The 17,248-nt window shown below is 45.8% G+C and overlaps 2 protein-coding genes across 3 annotated transcripts in view; one reads left to right on the forward strand and one right to left on the reverse strand.

The window, feature by feature from the left end:
* Positions 1-7,378, forward strand: part of VILL (villin like) — a 32,291-nt gene extending 24,913 nt beyond the window's left edge. Inside the window, exons 14-20 of the mRNA XM_003206932.5 lie at positions 28-207; positions 455-600; positions 1,272-1,416; positions 2,169-2,357; positions 4,162-4,230; positions 5,000-5,248; positions 6,192-7,378. Of these exons, the coding sequence (XP_003206980.1) occupies positions 28-207; positions 455-600; positions 1,272-1,416; positions 2,169-2,357; positions 4,162-4,230; positions 5,000-5,248; positions 6,192-6,305 (1,092 nt within the window). The 3' untranslated portion in view covers positions 6,306-7,378. The remainder of the gene's footprint in view (positions 1-27; positions 208-454; positions 601-1,271; positions 1,417-2,168; positions 2,358-4,161; positions 4,231-4,999; positions 5,249-6,191) is intronic.
* A 1,637-nt stretch (positions 7,379-9,015) lies between these two features.
* PLCD1 (phospholipase C delta 1) overlaps positions 9,016-17,248 on the reverse strand; it is a 49,472-nt gene continuing 41,239 nt past the window's right edge. For both annotated transcript variants that reach the window (XM_010712325.4, XM_010712324.4), the window contains exons 9-15: positions 16,924-17,091; positions 15,289-15,445; positions 14,913-15,029; positions 14,183-14,361; positions 13,564-13,696; positions 10,539-10,688; positions 9,016-10,169 (exon numbers count right to left, since the gene is read on the reverse strand). In XM_010712325.4, the coding sequence (XP_010710627.1) occupies positions 10,078-10,169; positions 10,539-10,688; positions 13,564-13,696; positions 14,183-14,361; positions 14,913-15,029; positions 15,289-15,445; positions 16,924-17,091 (996 nt within the window). In that variant the 3' untranslated portion in view covers positions 9,016-10,077. The remainder of the gene's footprint in view (positions 10,170-10,538; positions 10,689-13,563; positions 13,697-14,182; positions 14,362-14,912; positions 15,030-15,288; positions 15,446-16,923; positions 17,092-17,248) is intronic.

Here is a 17,248-nt window from a genome sequence, read left to right on the forward strand (position 1 = left end):
ACTGTCCTTTCCTCTGTTTCCATGCAGGGTGGCACAAGCCGGGCCCAGAAATGCAACCCCGAGCGAGCAGTCCGCCTCTTCCAGGTGAGAGGCACAAATGAGATGAACACCAAGGCCACAGAGGTGCCAGCCAGAGCCTCCTCTCTCAACTCCAATGATGTCTTCCTGCTAGCAACCAACCAAGTCTGCTACCTGTGGTGTGGGAAGGTAAGACTGCCATGGGCTCAAGAGACACAGTCATGGGGAGCTGAAATAGCTGGTGTGGCTCTTGAGTCCCTTACCTTTGGGGCCATGGAGCTGGTCATAGATTCCGAGTGACCAGCTCAGGTGAAACCCTCAATAGCAGGTCTGAAACTCTATGGAGCAGTGGTGTAGGGTCAAGATATCTTGGCCCCACAGTAAGTTTTTCTAGTCTGCCACTAACTCAGCCTCAATTTTATGTCCTGAACTCCAGGGCTGCAGCGGAGATGAGAGGGAGATGGCAAAGATGGTGGCTGACATTGTCTCCAGAAGGGACAAGCACACCATTTTGGAGGGACAGGAGCCAGCAGAGTTTTGGGAAGCCCTGGGAGGCAAAGCCCCTTATGCCAGTGAAAAGAGGTAAGAGTAAGCTGATTGTTCCTCTGGGGTTGGTCAGGCAACATTAAGTAAAGGATCAAACCCTTACAGGAAGATGGGTAAGCACTTTGTGACAAACCAAGCTTTTGGGAATATTCTGACCTATTGCTGCCTTTGGTGAGGATGTGATTACAATCAGAAACCACAGTAAGGTGTTTCCTGTCTAGGTTTTGCATCTTGGTTTGGATGGATTTCCCCACAGTAAATCTGCCTGTTATCTCGTCATAAGGGCTACATGACCCACACAGTCCATTTCTATCCATTACTGGCCTTTTGAAATTGAATTGGCTTTTGAACAACTCAAACTTCTCCAACCCCCTGAGCACGAAACGTGTTCCTCTGCAACCAAGTGATCGATGTGACTTTCACCTGACAGCAGCCTTCTGTGCACAAGGAGGGAAGCATTTTGCTTTTGACTTCTTTGGATGGAAAAAGTGTTTGTTAAAATTGTTAAAATGGTCCAAGTATCTCACGCAAATCAATGTGGCTGAGTTTCAGGCCCTCTATTTGTGTTTCCATGTCCCCATCTCATCCAGCACGGACAAGAGTAGTAGTGGTAGGGCCTAATGCTAAACCACAAGGGAAGGATTTCCATCTCTCTTGCTTTTTTTTTTGTTGTTTGTTTGTTTTTTCCCTTGCCATGCATGAGGAAGGTTTCAAGAGCAGATCACACACTACCAACCTCGCCTCTTCGAGTGCTCCAACCAGACGGGTCGTTTCATCATGACAGAGGTGGTGGATTTCTGCCAGGAAGACTTGGATGAAGACGATGTCATGTTACTAGACACTTGGGAAGAGGTCAGCTCAGACTCCACCTTTCCTACCTTCCAGACATATTTTCAAACAGGTTATGGCTTAGTTCATCAGAATCCATCATTGAACATGACACTGAGGGCAGTATGCCTGGCTCCTCTTTCTCAGTGGTAACTGAGAGCTCCCCGTCTAGATCTGGAAGATCTGGAAGTCTAATGGGGCATTATCTACATGACAGACTGCTCATGCTCCAGACAGGAGGCAGCAGCCAGGATTCCTCTTGCAGACATCCTTAATCCACCCTCACCTGTGCAAGAGTTGACCTGGATGATGTCTACCTTTGCCATCCCACCATAGGAATAGGATGGGCAGGTGCTTCAGGAGGACACCAGGTCCATGTCCTGCTCCTAGGCAAGATGAGCTGTGCCTGCATCCATCTTTGTGGGCTCACACAAGAGGGTGGCACCCAGAACACTTCCTCATATCCTAGTACCAATGGTGAGGACTTGCTCTTGTTAAGGGGCTCTGAGGGCATTTAAGTTTTTGACCATGCAAGTACTAGGTTTAACTACTTGGAAACATTTGAGAACTGCTTCCTGAAATATTTATGTTTTGTGTCTATCTCAAAAGCAAAATCTTTCTTGGCTGGGAGTAAATCTGAGATGAAAATCCCAGGGGGTTATTGGCAAACAAGAGTTCCAGCCTTCTCTCCACTTCACTTGTCATGAGAGAACGAACAGCTTTGTCTGCACAGGTCCTGCCTGCTCACTGATCTTCAACACGTTCTCCCATTGCAGATTTTCCTCTGGATTGGCAAAGCCTCCAACACATATGAGAAGAATGAGGCAGTTGCCTCAGCTAAGGAGTATCTCAAGACCCATCCAGCAGGGAGAGACTTGGCAACTCCAATCATACTGGTGAAGCAGGGCTGTGAGCCCCTCAACTTCACAGGGTGGTTCAACGCTTGGGACCCCTACAAATGGAGTGTAAGTTGCTGGAAAAGCCCTGGGGTGTGCATGTGTGCTCAGCAGTCCTTAAAGAGTATCAGTGTCGGTGAGCCATTTCCTGTATGGTGTGCGGAGCAAAACCTCTCTTATGACGTAGAATCAGAGATGTCTTGAGTTGGAAGACAAAGACATCTTTAAAGCCCACCCAGTTTCAGCCCCTACCATGGGGTGGTTGTTACCCACCAGGTCAAGCTGCCCAGGGCCCCATCCAGCCTGTCCTTGAGCATCCTCCAGGGATGGGACATGTACAGTTTCTCTGTCCTGAACTTCACACTTCAGCAGAAAATACCTGTTTGGTGAAATGGGCTTTTGCAAATAGAAGTAAGTGTGCTTAAATTCACAATACCTGTATTTTTATTTTAAAGAGATTAGGTTACAAACTAAGTTTGTGATCTCAGCCAAAAATACATTTTCGGGCTGCTAATAGTAAAATTAAGTTCAGAGTGAAAACAAAACGTTCCACATCATGAAAGCAATTGAAAAAAAAAGTGTTCATTTTTCAAAATACAGAAGAAAAATATCTGTCCTGTCTATAAGGGCAAACTGAAATGTAAGATGTGAGCAGGTGGATCTTGTCTCCTGGTTCACAAACTGCCCAGGAGAGTCCCTATATTCAACCCTTCTTCTCAAAAGCTGATTTAGAAACACAGAAATAGAAACCTGGAGGAGCTTCAGTGCTTAATAGATCTGAAATATCACATGGTTTAGTGGGCATGGTGGTGATGGGTTGGTGGTTGCACTAGATGACCTTAAAGGTCTTTTCCAACCTTAATGATTCTGTGATTCTATGATTCAAGGCAGAAGCAATCCTGCCAGGCTCTGCAGCCAAATTCCTGCCACCCGATGGCACTGGTGTGCACAGTTTGGGAAAGGAGAAGTTGCTGTGAGCTGGTGTTCTCTGAAACCCTTCCATGGTGGGCTGCCAATGGTTGTCCCTTCTCTGTACAGTATTTTGCATGAACATCAGTGTTCAGCTGCTTCACGAGCAGTCTCATCTTCTGGTTACCCAAAGGGCTGTGAATAATTCCCATACTGGAGCAGGGCAATGGGGTGGAGGTGCCAAGGGAATCTCGTACAAAGACGTGTTTCTCCTACAGCTGAATCTGCATCAACCTTCTTTGCAGTCAGTGGGGTGGCAGAAAGTCTGCCTTAACAGCTGGGTTTGGACAGATGATTCCTAGAGCGCCAACCCTTAAAACAATGTTGATGCTTAGAACTGAGTTCAAAACAGTTTCTTTCTTCTGGGGAACTGCTGAAAGAAAGGAGGTAACTTACAGAATACGTGCCTCTTTAAGTATCCTCTATAGGCAGCTTTAGCAGCTACAGACAAGCAATCCAAACTGCGAACATCCCAGAAACATGTGGGTGTGTGTTCATTGCTCCATTTGGGGTCTAAATCTGTTTGTTCTGCACTGCATATGTTTGTGTTGTTCACTCTAGTTGGAGATCTCTGCTGGATGGTGCTGTTAAGAACTGACATCTCCTGGCTGCTTCGGAAAGCACAGTCATCCACTTGCCAATATATATAGTGTGTTCCTTTTTTGGGATATAAGAGAAACCTGGTCACACACAGCACTAAAATTTGGGGTTTTTTTAACATCACCTGCTATTCATCTGTTTCTTTGTTTTCAAGTGACAGCTCAGAGTCTCTCCATTCCAGAACTGGAGATTAAGGGAGACCTCAGCTGCATGGTCATCTCTGGGTGATCTGCTGAGCCCAGAGCCCACGAGCATATGCTGCTTAATGCTGGCACATGCTTCTCACAGCTCTCTTTACTTTCAGGATGGCAAATCATATGAGGAGATGAAGAACAGCTTAGGAGATGTGTCAGCTCTATCTGAGATCACAGTGGTGAGTGGCTACTGGACCAGATAGCTGGGAAATACCTGAGCTTAAACATCACCATGTCCCCCTACCTGCTTGCATGAAGGAGAGGCTGTAGTGATCAGAGTAGGGGCGTGGGGACCTCAAGCTGTCAAGATCAGAGGCGTTCTCCTCAGTGGAAAGTCATTAATAACCCATAAATACAATGTATGCAATTAAGAGTTGTGTGAGCAGTTTTCAGAGCTGTATCACCCGAGACCCCTGATGTGGGGCCCCTGATCAAGGGCACAACCTAACGGGAGGTCCCAGAAAGAGAGCACAGCATCCCAAAGGTTCTAAACATAGCAGTCATATGGGATCGGTTCTGCCCTGGACAACAGCAGGAGGAAGGCTAGAAGGTAGTGAAAGGGTTTTGAATGGGAGAGATGGCAGCGTGGGTATAAGTATGCAGCTAATTTAGAAGTTTTAGACATGGTCATATCTGATCTTTCCATCTGTGCTCCCACACACACCTTTCCCTGCCATTATCTTGGGAAAAATGAGAATACCGTAAGTATCTTCTGTTATTTCTAAGGGCTCCCAACAGGGTTGTGTTTTTAACAGTCCTAACATCTTGATGTAATACTGATGGAAGTGCTGGACTGTTGTTCTAGTGTTGTCTTTCTCCTTGCTGCTTGGCTCTCCAAAGCAGCAGACAAGCAGATAGCCTGTGCCAGAACAGTCCTTTCAGCCCCAACGAAAGATGCAGAGGTAGCCCCCAGAGCGTTTCTCTTGACATTTCTCCTCCATTTTGCAGGACCTGAACAACATCAGCCTGAGCAAAAGAACCCTCAGCATGACCAATCTGACTAGTTCAAGCACATCAAGTGTTTCCCCAGAGTACAAATCTCACTTCAACCACAATGACGGCAGCAGCTACGCCAACAGCAGCTCCAATGGCAGCCCTTTCACAGTGCCCAATGACCAGGGAGTTTACTCCCGAGAGGTGCTGATGAACAAGACTGTGGATGAACTTCCAGAAGGAGTGGATCCCACTAAAAAAGAGGTGACAGCACTGCTGGTGTTATGGCCTTGTAGCTTACCCAGGAACTTAGTTGTAGGCTACGTATGGCAGCACGTCAGGTTATTTAGTCCTACCTCAGGCTCAAGGAGATGCCAGCTGGACAGCAAGGTCTCATGAAGAAATGAGAGGAAACTGTGGTAGTTTTAGTGTAGTTAAAATATTCCTTTCTTTTTTTTTCCTAGTGGAAGAAAAGTTAATTTTGCCAACATTTGTGGCTGAGTGCAAGCAAGCTGATGGGAGGAACACAGGGCTATTTCCTATTCTCAACAACCCATGTTTGACCAGTTTCTTGCTGATCTCCTGGTCAACACCTGAAGCCAGAGGGCTGATCTCCTACTGGGCCAGCAGCTCTGCACTGCAGCAATGCCTTTGTGGAAAGGATTATGTGTCAGCTGAGCTGTACAGGTCTTTTCTTTTATCCAAAATGCCAGAGATTTAACTTCCGTGTCCCACAGGATCTTTCTTTGTCTACTATCTACAAAACGTTTTGTCTTTCCAGAAATGAGAGTGAACATTTCAAGTGGAATATTTAGGGGGAACTAAGCCAAGGGGAGATGCTTTCACTGTAAATTGCTGGCTTGAGAAACCACTCGAAGCAAGCCAACAGAATTTCTCAGAAGCAGTATTAATTGCCTTGGCTTGAATATGATTAGCAGGGACCAAATTCGGACCAGAGCATGCTAACCCCTCAAAACCAAGGCATCTTCTTGGGCTATTACTCCTCTGGCACTCTGGGAAGTAGGAATAGTTGCTGGGATGGGACATTCCATTTCCCACCATGAAGACAGAGAGCAGGGCAGGAGCTGTTCGCCTGGGGTCAGGGCTCAGTTCTGACAGGGTGAGGAAGAGATGTGACTGAATGGAGGTGTCCCAGCCTTTGTGTAAGCCAAAGCTGACTTTCTCTTGCTCTCTCTTCCTGCTGCAGTACTATCTCTCTGATGCTGATTTCCACGAGATCTTTGGGAAGTCCAAACACGAGTTCTACCAGATGCCCAAATGGAAACAGCAGAATGAGAAGAAGCAGTGTGGACTCTTCTGAGACCGCAGGGGCCACCTGGCATCCAACAACTTTGGGACCAACCCTTCTCTTAGGAGATGAAGGGAAGAAGCACAGACATTGGCTCAACAAACCCAATCCAACATCTCAATCAGGCCAAGTTCCAATGCAGTTATTCCAGCAGCCTATATTCAGGGAATGGCAAAATGTTTTGCAGGAATGGCTTTCCATGAAGTTTTTGCTTCTTTCAGACACTTTATTGCTGATAGCTGTGAAGACAAGTGGTCAAAACTGCATTGTAGCCTCTTCTTTCTTCACCCTTTTGCAGTTTGCCACATCTGCAAGATTGCAATCCTCCTCCATTTGTAAAAGTTAAGATTTAGGTAAGACAGTGGCAACTTGCAGCTGTTACGTGAATTCTGGATGGGGTAAGAAGGGGAAAGCCCTGGGGGGAAGGACAGAGTGCCTTGGAGTCAGGGGAAGGGAATGGAATAGCCAGATGTGTGCTGGGGTAGCCCATGGAGTGCAACTGGCCAGTTAAGAACCTTCTCATCCTGCAGAAAAGCTAATGCACACATCCAATGAGAATCAATTGTAGCTTAATATGCATAGCCTAATACAGGTAAAACAACTAAGAACCTAGGTTGGGGGGAAAGATGCTCATACATATGTAGACTATTTATTAGCTGTTCTATTTCAAAAAGATGATGAGATTTGGGGCTAGATGCAGCTGTTGATTTTGACTGCCCAACAAAACTCTGCATCTCCAATCTCACCTGGCCTTGCTGAGCTTGACTGGGTGTGGGTAAGTATGAGTGCACCTGCCCACAGAGCAGAGCCTTGATGAAGCCAGGAGGGCTTGGAGGATGATAACCTGAGGCAGGATGTGTCCCAGTGGAGAGCTCCATCCCTGTGATGTCCATGAGCTGAGGGTGCTGGTTCCACATTGAGCTCAATCAGATTGGAGAGGGAAATAGGAGTAAGAGGGATGAAGGGATGCAACTGTATAAGAAAAGAGGAAAAACCTATGTTTAAAAAACCAAAAGATGTGGTTTTAAAGCTTTACTCCATTTCCAGCCTGATTGATGATTCCAAATAAACAGCCAACAGCAGCATTGGAGATGTCTTTGATCAGTGTGTGGAATAGGATGGTGGTAGAGAAAAGCACTGCAGAACCATTGCTATTTCTTTCATGGAATTTAAAACAGTTTTTAGGAGAAAAGAACAAACACCACAATCATAGAAGCATAGAGTTGTTTGAGTTGGAAGGGGCCCTTAAAGGCCATCTGCTCCAATTCCCCTGCAATGAAGAGGGACACCCACAGCTCCATCAGGTGCACAGAGCCGCATCCAGCCTCACCTTAGGTGTCTCCAAAAATGTGGCATCCACAACCTCTCTAGGCAATCTGTGCCAGTGCCTCACCAACGGTACTCCCCATCATGTGGGTTCTGCTCCTGAAGGTCCTATGGGAGATGAGGAGCTGCTGACAGCTGGTGGTCAAGGAGCTCTCATGCAGCACTCAGGACCACACTGCAATGCTGAAGCATCACCATCGGGTCAGGCTGGAGGCAGGGACCTCCAGTTGGTGGGATATTGGGGACAGATCTTTGTGTTTGAGAATTGGCAGTTACCTTACATCAGCTGCAACACCATCATTACTTCCATGATCCAGCCAGCACCGTGGCCCATTTCTGCTCAAGGGTCCAGCCCAACACCCCTTACATGCAGGTAGGAGTCAAGCAGCGACACAAATGTCTCATCACCTGTGTGATTCTCCCACTGTGATCATGATAGATACAACCACTGCACCTTTTTCCTGCTCCAACCACTATCAGCACAGCTGGAAGCAGCAATTTATGTACAATATTTATAGCACCCTGCTGTGGTGTGCTGTTGCCAGCTCCCACATTAATGAATTGCATGTGCCACTTCATAATGTGCCCAGAGAGCTGCGGGTGCCCCATCCCTGGAGATGCTCAAGGCCAGGCTGGATGGGACCCTGGGAAGCCTGAACTGGTGGGGGGCAACCAGCCCACGGCAGAGGAGTTGGAGCTCTATGATCTTTACAAATGATTCTATGATAAAATGCAGCAATTCCACCTATCGCCTTGCCTACGGGCCTAACGAACATCACATAATTGAATGGAGAGCAGCAGGAATCCAGCCAGATGAAGGAGATGAGGCCAGTTTGTTCCATGTTGCTTTGGTTCCTGCTTTTACCAGAAACACAGAATATCCCAAGTTGGAAGGGACCCCCAAGGACCTCAGCTGCCCCTCACAGCCCTTGCCCTCAGACTCTATATCACTCTAGGACTCCCAGATCTGCCTCAGAGGCCTGTGCTGCTCACGAACTCTTTCAGTCACTGGCAATTAATTCCATTTCAGACTTTTGGGTGTGGATATAATTCACATTTAATCTGGCAATGGTTTACAACATCACAGATTATTATAGTGAGGAGGAAAAATCAGTTTGTCCAACAATTACAGCATAACAAACTCCAGGTTGGACTGAAGGAAGCCCCGTTTTGCAGTGGGCCCAAAGATCACTAAATCCACACTATTTTAGATTCAAAAAAGGTGTGGAATGGAATTTGCTTAAAAGGAAATGAACCATTTTGGTAGCAGCCCACCCACTCCAACGCCAGCCATACAAACCCCCAAGAAGACTGACAAAAGAAATTTAGTGGGTATGTCTCTAAGTTCATGCATGTTGCATTTGGGTAAGCCAAAGAGGCAAATGGTGACAAGTAATTGGACTTTTCCAGATATTTTTTTAATAGTCTAACACAGTGTTAGTAACATCATCGGAGCTTCAAAATATATATTATTTTATTTCAACAATATTCACTTAACTCCACTATTGTGCTAGAAAAAAAAAACAAACACCTTTTGCCATAAATACTGGGTTGTTGTTCAAAACTCTTTTGTCTGCTTGTGCTGGGTTACCTCTGCAGTGCAATGGGATCAAGCTAACATTTAAAACTCTTTCTACCACTGCTTCCTCGGGGTTAAAAAAGAGATTTTCCTATAAAAACAAAACAAAACGCCCTACTGTCAGTTCAGTGTATTTATTTCCACTCTCATCTCTGCAGTCCCTCTAAGTGGGCTTCACTTTGGGATAGAGGGAAATTTGCCATTCTGCAGTTTTATTCTCCTTCACAGGATAAGAGCCAGGCTCTGAATGCAAAGCGACCTGGCTGGAAGCCAGGCACACAGGCAGAGCAGTATTCATGTATTTTTTATTATAATACAAAAAGAAAGTCAAGTTATATAACACGGCCCTTTGTAGTGCAGCTTTCTTGTTTTAATCTGTAACAGATAAGAGGAGAGTCGTATCCTCCTTTAGGACTTCATGGTAAAGGATGGTAAAGAATGGCTGACAGCTGAAGTTGCAAGAAGTCACCTGGTGTCTGGCTCCTGATTTCAGTGTCAAAGTGGGTTTTTCTTGCATAGATGTTAGGTATTTTGTTCAGATGTGTGACCAAACCCAAATCAGGATTTGCTAAAAAGGAGCCTCTATCCTCTTACTAAAAGCAGAATTAAAAATCACACTATATGAAGTGAACTCAAAAACACAGCTGGATTGGTTGAACAAGTACAAAAGGATTAATCTCAACAGCAGCATTAGGATGTTTCCAACTCGCAGGAGGGAGGGAGTTGATGGCTATTTTACGTCAGGACCCCATGGGTACCATGTGCTGCTCTGGAGAAGGCACTGTGGGTTTGATGGGACCCTGACATTGGCAGATGACATGTGCTGAGTTCCTTGTAGGTCTGTAAGATGGTCCAACGCACCCTGAAAGAGCTGAGCTGCTAATCACAGTCCTGGATGTTGACATACACAAAGAGGGTGGAGGAGGAGTACGGGTCTCCGTTCTTGGTCAGAAGGTGAATGTGGCGGTAACCTGAAAAAAGGGACACAGATGGAGAATGGCCTTTAATCCTGTCAGAAAGACATTTCCTAGCATTTACCAAGACCCTGCAATGACATTTCCCTGTCCCTGAAAGCTCTTTGTTCCCTGTGCCCCACAGAATAGGTAGGTCAGAGAGGCATGGCTTTGGGCACTGGTAACATAACACACCCAAGGCCACTGGAGACAATGGGATCCCTTGCCCTGAGCCAGAGTTCAGCAGCTGCTTAATAAGTTATCTGTCATCTTGCTCAGACCACAGAGAAAGGACAAGTTCTAATCCAAGGTGTGGTGGGCTCTATGTAGGACACTAGAGATCCCAAAGCAGTCGTTGGGTGTATGTAATGGTGAGCAGGGCCTTACCTTGCTTCAGACTGGTGAAGGGAACAGTATACTGCCCAATGAAGTCGTTCTTGGTTGACATGTCAAAGTCTTCTACCACAAATCGGACCAGGGCAAGTGCAGGGATCTCTATGTCAAATGTAAACTCTTCGTCCCACTTTGGGTTGAAGCCTAAACAACACAGACAAGGAAGGAGGTTAGAGCTGCTCACAAACAAGGAGGGAGGTAGAGATGTTTACAAGCAGGAAGTGCTGAGAATCTTGCTCCCAGTATTTATGAATACACCTGGTATCAATAAATCCTTCAGCTTAGGCTGTTCGCTGTTGACCTCAGCACTGCATCTGCAGAAGGGGGCTGAACTCAGCTTTGCTCCAAAGGCTCTCACTGGCTGACACATGCATCTTAGTTTGCCATTAGACCAGCAGAAACATTTTACCAATCCAGACCAATCACAGAATCATAGAACACCCTAAGCTGGAAGGGACCCATAAGGATCACCGAGCCTGACTCCTGCCTCCACAATAGACCACCCAATGGACCACCAAGAGAGAGCAGAGAGGAGAACTATGCCTTTGTGTTATGACAGCTTTCTGGGGTTTTATGCCTCACTGAGTGCTCAAGGTGCACCCATCCATCATAATTCAGTGCCTCAGTTTCCCTGTCTGCAGTGAGGAGTGCCTGATTATAAAAAGCATCATTAAGACTAGGGACAAAATGGTTTATGCCACCTTGCATAACGGCAATTTCTGAGACAGCCAGACTAGCCCCACCTCTGTCATAGGTAAGGAGCTTCTGATCCAGACTCACAAAGAAAACAAAGCCATGATCATCATGTCAGATGAGAGACAAAAAGAAAATGCAGTGCTTTCCCTCCGGGTCATTCTGGTGCTCCCTGCAGTTTCAACAAACCACTCCCCAGAAGCAAACAGAAGAAGAGGACATCCTGTTTGAAACTCCACTGCCATCAGCACAGCCTGTGCACAGCAGAAGCTCAAGGACAGCAAAACATCAACTCAAGCCTGCTGGTCATGGAGGATTCATGGGTAATGCAACAGGAGGCAGAGATCCTTCAGCTGGCCCTGAAGGTTCCAGGTGGGTCTGTGAATAGTGCCATAGCAAAACACCTGTGCTGGATTGCTGCATTTTATTTGGACTTTCATGGGATTAAATTCAATAGACTGCTCAGATAAAACACGTGCTCCTGATCCCACTGATCCTTGGAAAAAAGAGTGACTAGTCCCATGGGAGAAGAAATCACAAAACTGAAAGGGAAGTCATTAGCCTTAGGACAGGAGATTTAATTGTGCTGGTATCTGTAGGGAATTTTCAGCCCATCTCAGAGCCATAGTAGACACCAAAAGCTGCTGAGCCTGCAGGTTCTCACCCCCTTTGGAGTTCCATGCCTGCACAACTGGGGCTTATCCAGCATCCACAGCCCATTGCTTCAGCCCCAGCACATCACATCAGGTGAGCTGCTGAAGCACGATGACAGCCAAAACCTCAGGCCCATTTGGAAAAGCAAACCCATCTCTGCAGCTGGCCCTTTCCAACACTGATAGTTAACTTCTCTCTGGGTAACTCTCCCTCCAGAATCCTTCCAGTATCCCTCCTGCCAGTCACAGGCTGACAGCGGGGCCCTCAGGAATAGGCCTGGTCTCTCTAAAATGTTCCTTACGCAGCCTTCACCTGAGACATTATAAAAATGGTTGTAGGCAAAGGAAATGACCATGAGCTTTCGGAACTGGGCCAGAATTAGTCAAACAGGAAAGGAGGAAAAGGGAAACAATGTTAGCAGGGAGGAAAATATTCACTGCTTTTCTAGTTCTTGGCTCTGCACAAAAGCCATGCCTGTGTACATGTTTGTGATTTCTCAGACTCCTCTTGGTTATTCTCACAGAAGAGAAAACTGAACTTGCCCTCTACTGTTGCTGAAGGCCACAGTATTCTGACTTTCATGGCATGGAGGAAAGCCATGGCCATGTTTGACCAGTGAGAAATGTGGTCCGCAGGGATGTGAAATATCAGTGCGACTGTGAAGAAGGAGCCTGGCTCTTTGGATCAGCGGGCTTACAGCCTTCTTCCCTCATCTGCTACTTTGCTGTGAAATGCATTAACTTAGCACTGGGGATGCTCTGGCCAAAAGAATAAGCAGATGCAGTGTCCATGCCTTGTGAAAAGGCTCTGAGCTACAGGAAATGTTCTGCTTTTGCACAAACTACATTACATACGAGAAGAAGCTGAGAGAGCTCAAGCTGTTCAGCCTGGAGAAGGCCAAGAGAATTATTATTGCCATCTTCCACTTTCTCCTTATAGAGAAAATGGACCCAGACTCTTTTTAGACATGCACAGCAAAAGCATGACATTAACAGGCACAAATGGCAACAAGTGAATTTCTGATTAAGTACAGATCTTATTTTATCCTAAGTCAAAGACTGGATCACTTGCCCAGAGAGTGTGAGCAAACACCATCCTTTGAGATACTTTGAATTCACCTGTGTAACACATCGAGCAAATTGAGTTAACTTACAGGTTGGTCCTTCTCTGAGCAGGATTTGGAATGGACAATTCTACAGTCCCTTGCCACCACACTCTTGTGAGCTTATAGCTCTTTCAGAATAAAATCAGCCATACACGGTCCTTTCTGGGAAGATCTTGAAGGGATCCTGTGTGTCCCAGGTCAGATCCAACTGCATGGATGTAAAGAGCACTTCCAAATCTCTAGCTCTGCAGATCTGGCAGCCAATCTCAAAACAACTCAGCTGGATGATGTTGTTTTGAAGGCAATTTCTGTCTCCAAACAACCCGTAAATAAAAGAGATGGAAAAACCCCTGAAACAAATGCCCCATATGGACATCAATCTGTTGTACAGCTAGGGTCCCCCTACTGAAGCAGGCCATCATCACCTGGTGTATTTGCTTTGTGTGATTAAAATTGGGTGTATCTAGGCAGGCCACAGGGCAGCAGGTCTTGATGAGGAAGATGCTGCTATATGAAACCAAAGGGTTACAGCCCCAGGGCATCACAGCATGGAAGAAAACCCCTTACCATTATTTTCAATGACTTTGGTCTGCTTCTTGTTGTTATCCTGCTGGACGCCATGGATCTCAATTGTTACCCTAGGATCAACGATGGAGTTTTTGCTCTTGTTTACTTTGGGCAGCTGCTGACCAGAGATGATCTGTGGAGGAAACAGAGCAAAAGATCAGGATGCCAGTAAGAGAGAGTGGTTCCCTCCCTTTCTGCAGGACTACAGGTCCTGTTGAGGGTGCTGGTCTTTCAGAGCCAGCATCGTGACACTCTTCAGAGGAAACTTTAATGATCTAAAGCATCTAATGAAATATTGTCATGAAAAAGGCAACTTCTCTATCTCTCCCCAGCATGATTGGGTGATACGTGGAAACAACAATGGTGAATGTTGATTGCGTGTCTATAACACGACTGTATGGTCATCTGTAGTAAATACTGTCAGTTCTCTCTCCTGCTGCCAAACATTACACATGTGCTTGGAGAATGAGAGTCCATGGAGAACTGAGAAAGATACCCACAGTGGAAAATGAGTAGTTAGGATAACATTGTCCAAGTGGGACCAGAAAAAGGAGAAGGTACAACCTATGCCCCCCCAAAATGGATGCTATGGAGAAAATTTTCTGACTTCTATTCTTACTTTAAGTAGAAGCTTCTTCTTTGTCCCCCATGTTCCTTCTGTGATGGATTTTGGATTGAATTTGGTTTGCTCATCCCGGAGGAATTCCGGCTTTAAGACATACCCAGAAAACCCATTGTCCTGGAACCGGCCCTGGTAGACATCCATTTCTGTGCCTCCTGTCTGGAAATTTAGGGCAACTGCAACATAAATAAGCTCAGTCACTTTCAGATAAATCAATAGGAGTCTGTTTCTACCAACTCTATTCACATGAAATTGCACTTCATGGACATAAACATTGACTTTTCCATGCTTCACAGAGCATTGATAAGCTCTGCCCCTCCCAATCTGCTTGCCCTGAGGATTTCTTCCATTCAGATGTTAGAAGCAGGAGAAGCCGTTATGGCCATCTCAGTCATCCTCCTGCCTACTGCAGGAGGGTTGAAAAATTGGTCAAAAAATGTCCTGCATTGAATTTTTTTTGTCATCTGATCGAATAACCACATCCTCTAGATAAACCCATTAATTAAAGCAAAGCCACAAATCCTTCTCAGGTTGTTTCTCTGTCTACTTAAAGTGCAGGGAAAGCTCTCCTAGCAGTTGCAAGAGCTCATCTCTTCCAGTGGTCACTGAGCCTCTCTGCCTGTAATTGGCCTGAAATTGAACATCTACCTCAGCCAAAGCCCCACTGTGGCCAGGTCATGACTAACATGGCCAACTTAACCCTCTCCAAGCTCCCTGTTGCACCCACCAATCTGGCAGCCGACGTTCCACAAGTCAACAGGATTGTAGTTGGAAGAATCTGTCCTCCAGCCTGCAGGGTATATTCGGCTCAAGTGCCTGATGTTATGAAGAATAAAACTGTTTCCTACAGAAAATAATAAGAAGAAGATGAAGAAGAAGAAAATTTTTTCCAGTGATTGGGGCTACTTTTTCTTGATGCTGCTGTATATAGTGCTTCTCTGTCTAGTCTGGCTGAGTGTGTAAACTGCCTGCAGAAAATACCCTTCCTGGTAACAGCCTGTGACCTATGGCTTTGGGGTGCTTCATGTTTAATCACCACTAGCTGTCACTTTATGGAGGACTGGGACATAGGATGGCCTTTTGCCAAGGCAGAACATACATACCAGACTCCTGAGCTAGTTTCAGAGCTTTGCTCTCTGTGAACGATGACATCTCATAGAAAGCTCGAGGGTGACTGGGGTCTTCAAAGCCATTGAAATGAACACTCTTGCAGTAGACAACTGTGTCTGACAGCTCTTTGGCCAGCTTGAGGGTGTCTCTCTAAAAAAAGAAGAAAGAAGAATTGTGTTTTCTCTACAAACCCTGGGTCTGCCCTGTATCATCAACTACAGATGGAAAGGATACCCACCATCAGCACCCAATGGCAACCCCATGCACATACAGGGTGGTAAAGGGGCAGACTGCCCTTGCTGCATCCCTTATCCTGCACAGAAAAGGCTAATCCCTCCTCTCAGACCATCATGCAGAATAACAACACTGCTGCTACCTACAGAAGTAACAGTATGGGCACATTTCACCAGCCACTGGCCTGTTCAGTGATAACACCGACTACCTGAACGAGATAAATGTTTTGACACCCTTGTGCCTCAGACCTTTGGCTTTTTTTATCTTGAACTAGGAAGTTCTCACAATGCTCTGGTGCCAACTATTCCACAGCCTTGATCACAAGTGAAGTGAGTGTCATCAGCTCCCAACAAACGCAAGAAAAGAAAATGACAGTCTTCAAAATTATACACTCTGTTGACTACAGATTAGAAAAAGAAATAAAACCACAAATGGTAAACAAATCAGCAAAGGAAAGCATATATCAGACTAGATTCTGAGGCAATATCAATCAATTTTGTCATCAATGCGACTGAATAAATTTATGTCATCTATGAACCTGATCCATAAGGAATATGGCCTTCACAACGACCTGCAGTCTGAAAAAAAATGAATGCCCTCACAATAGGGAGAAAAATACTAATGTGGTGGTAAGCTTTTTTCCTCCCAAAACAGTCACCCCATTGGTAAACTGACACCCTCTTCTCATAGTTCTTTCTGCTGCATGAGGTCATCAAAACATGGCCAGTGAGGGTGCAGGCACGTCCCAAAATGTTACCAGAAAACCATCAGCCCCCAGTAACTAACAATGTGATGATAGATTCATGAGAAACAGATATCTGGAAGTCAGATGGAAGTGGACTGAACACATTCTCATCCACTGCATCCATAAACCATAGAATCATAGAATCACCAAGGTTGGAAAAGACCTCTAAGATCATCCAGTCCAACCATTCACCTGTCAGCAATATTTCCCACTAAACCATGTCTCTCTGTACAACATGTAAACGTTTCTTGAACACCTCCAGGGATGGTGGCTTCCCCACCCCCCTGGGCAGCCCATTGCAACATGTGACACTCTGCTAAGTGGCTGTCCCAGCTGCTGGGTCCTTCAGCTTCTTTTTAGAGAGGGAAGAAAAGCAGCATAGTCGGACGGCCTTGCAAGATATCCATGCTTGTGCTTAGCTGAGAGCATATTAGAAATATATATCAATTGCTATTTTTTTTTTCCCAGTCATGTCACAAAGCCCAGCTAGAAAGTGGTTTGCCAGCATAAGACATGGGATTGGCTAACAAGATCAGACTTCCTGATGCAGGATTTCTATGCCTTATGCAGTAGGCAAAGATCTACTTTATAGCTTTTTTGCCTTTCCAGGTTTAACCCTTTTAGGGATTCAGCTACTTCTTTTACTTACCTTCCCTTTCTGCTGCACCTCTGTCTTCACAGATTCATCTTCCATTTCAGCTGCTTCATCTTCATCAGAGACATCCTCAGCCTCCAGGTTGTTGTTCCCATTTGTCCCAGTGGGGTCTTCCTGTCTGCTCAGCTTCTTGCCTTTCACAAGGATCTTCCCTTTCAGTTGCTGCACAAGGAAAAGCAGGCAAAGGTGATTAGCAGTTTGTCCCCTGGCCTTGCTCCCTTCAGTGAAGTCAGTGGGAGATTTGTTGCCACATGGATGTGTTTGGTACTGCTGGCTCTGGAGGGTGCTGCTCATACCAGAAAAACACAGCCTCAGATTT

This window comes from Meleagris gallopavo, chromosome 6 (genome assembly GCF_905368555.1).
Source record: "Meleagris gallopavo chromosome 6, MGAL_WU_HG_1.1, whole genome shotgun sequence".
In the NCBI taxonomy this organism is placed as follows: Eukaryota; Metazoa; Chordata; class Aves; order Galliformes; family Phasianidae; genus Meleagris; species Meleagris gallopavo.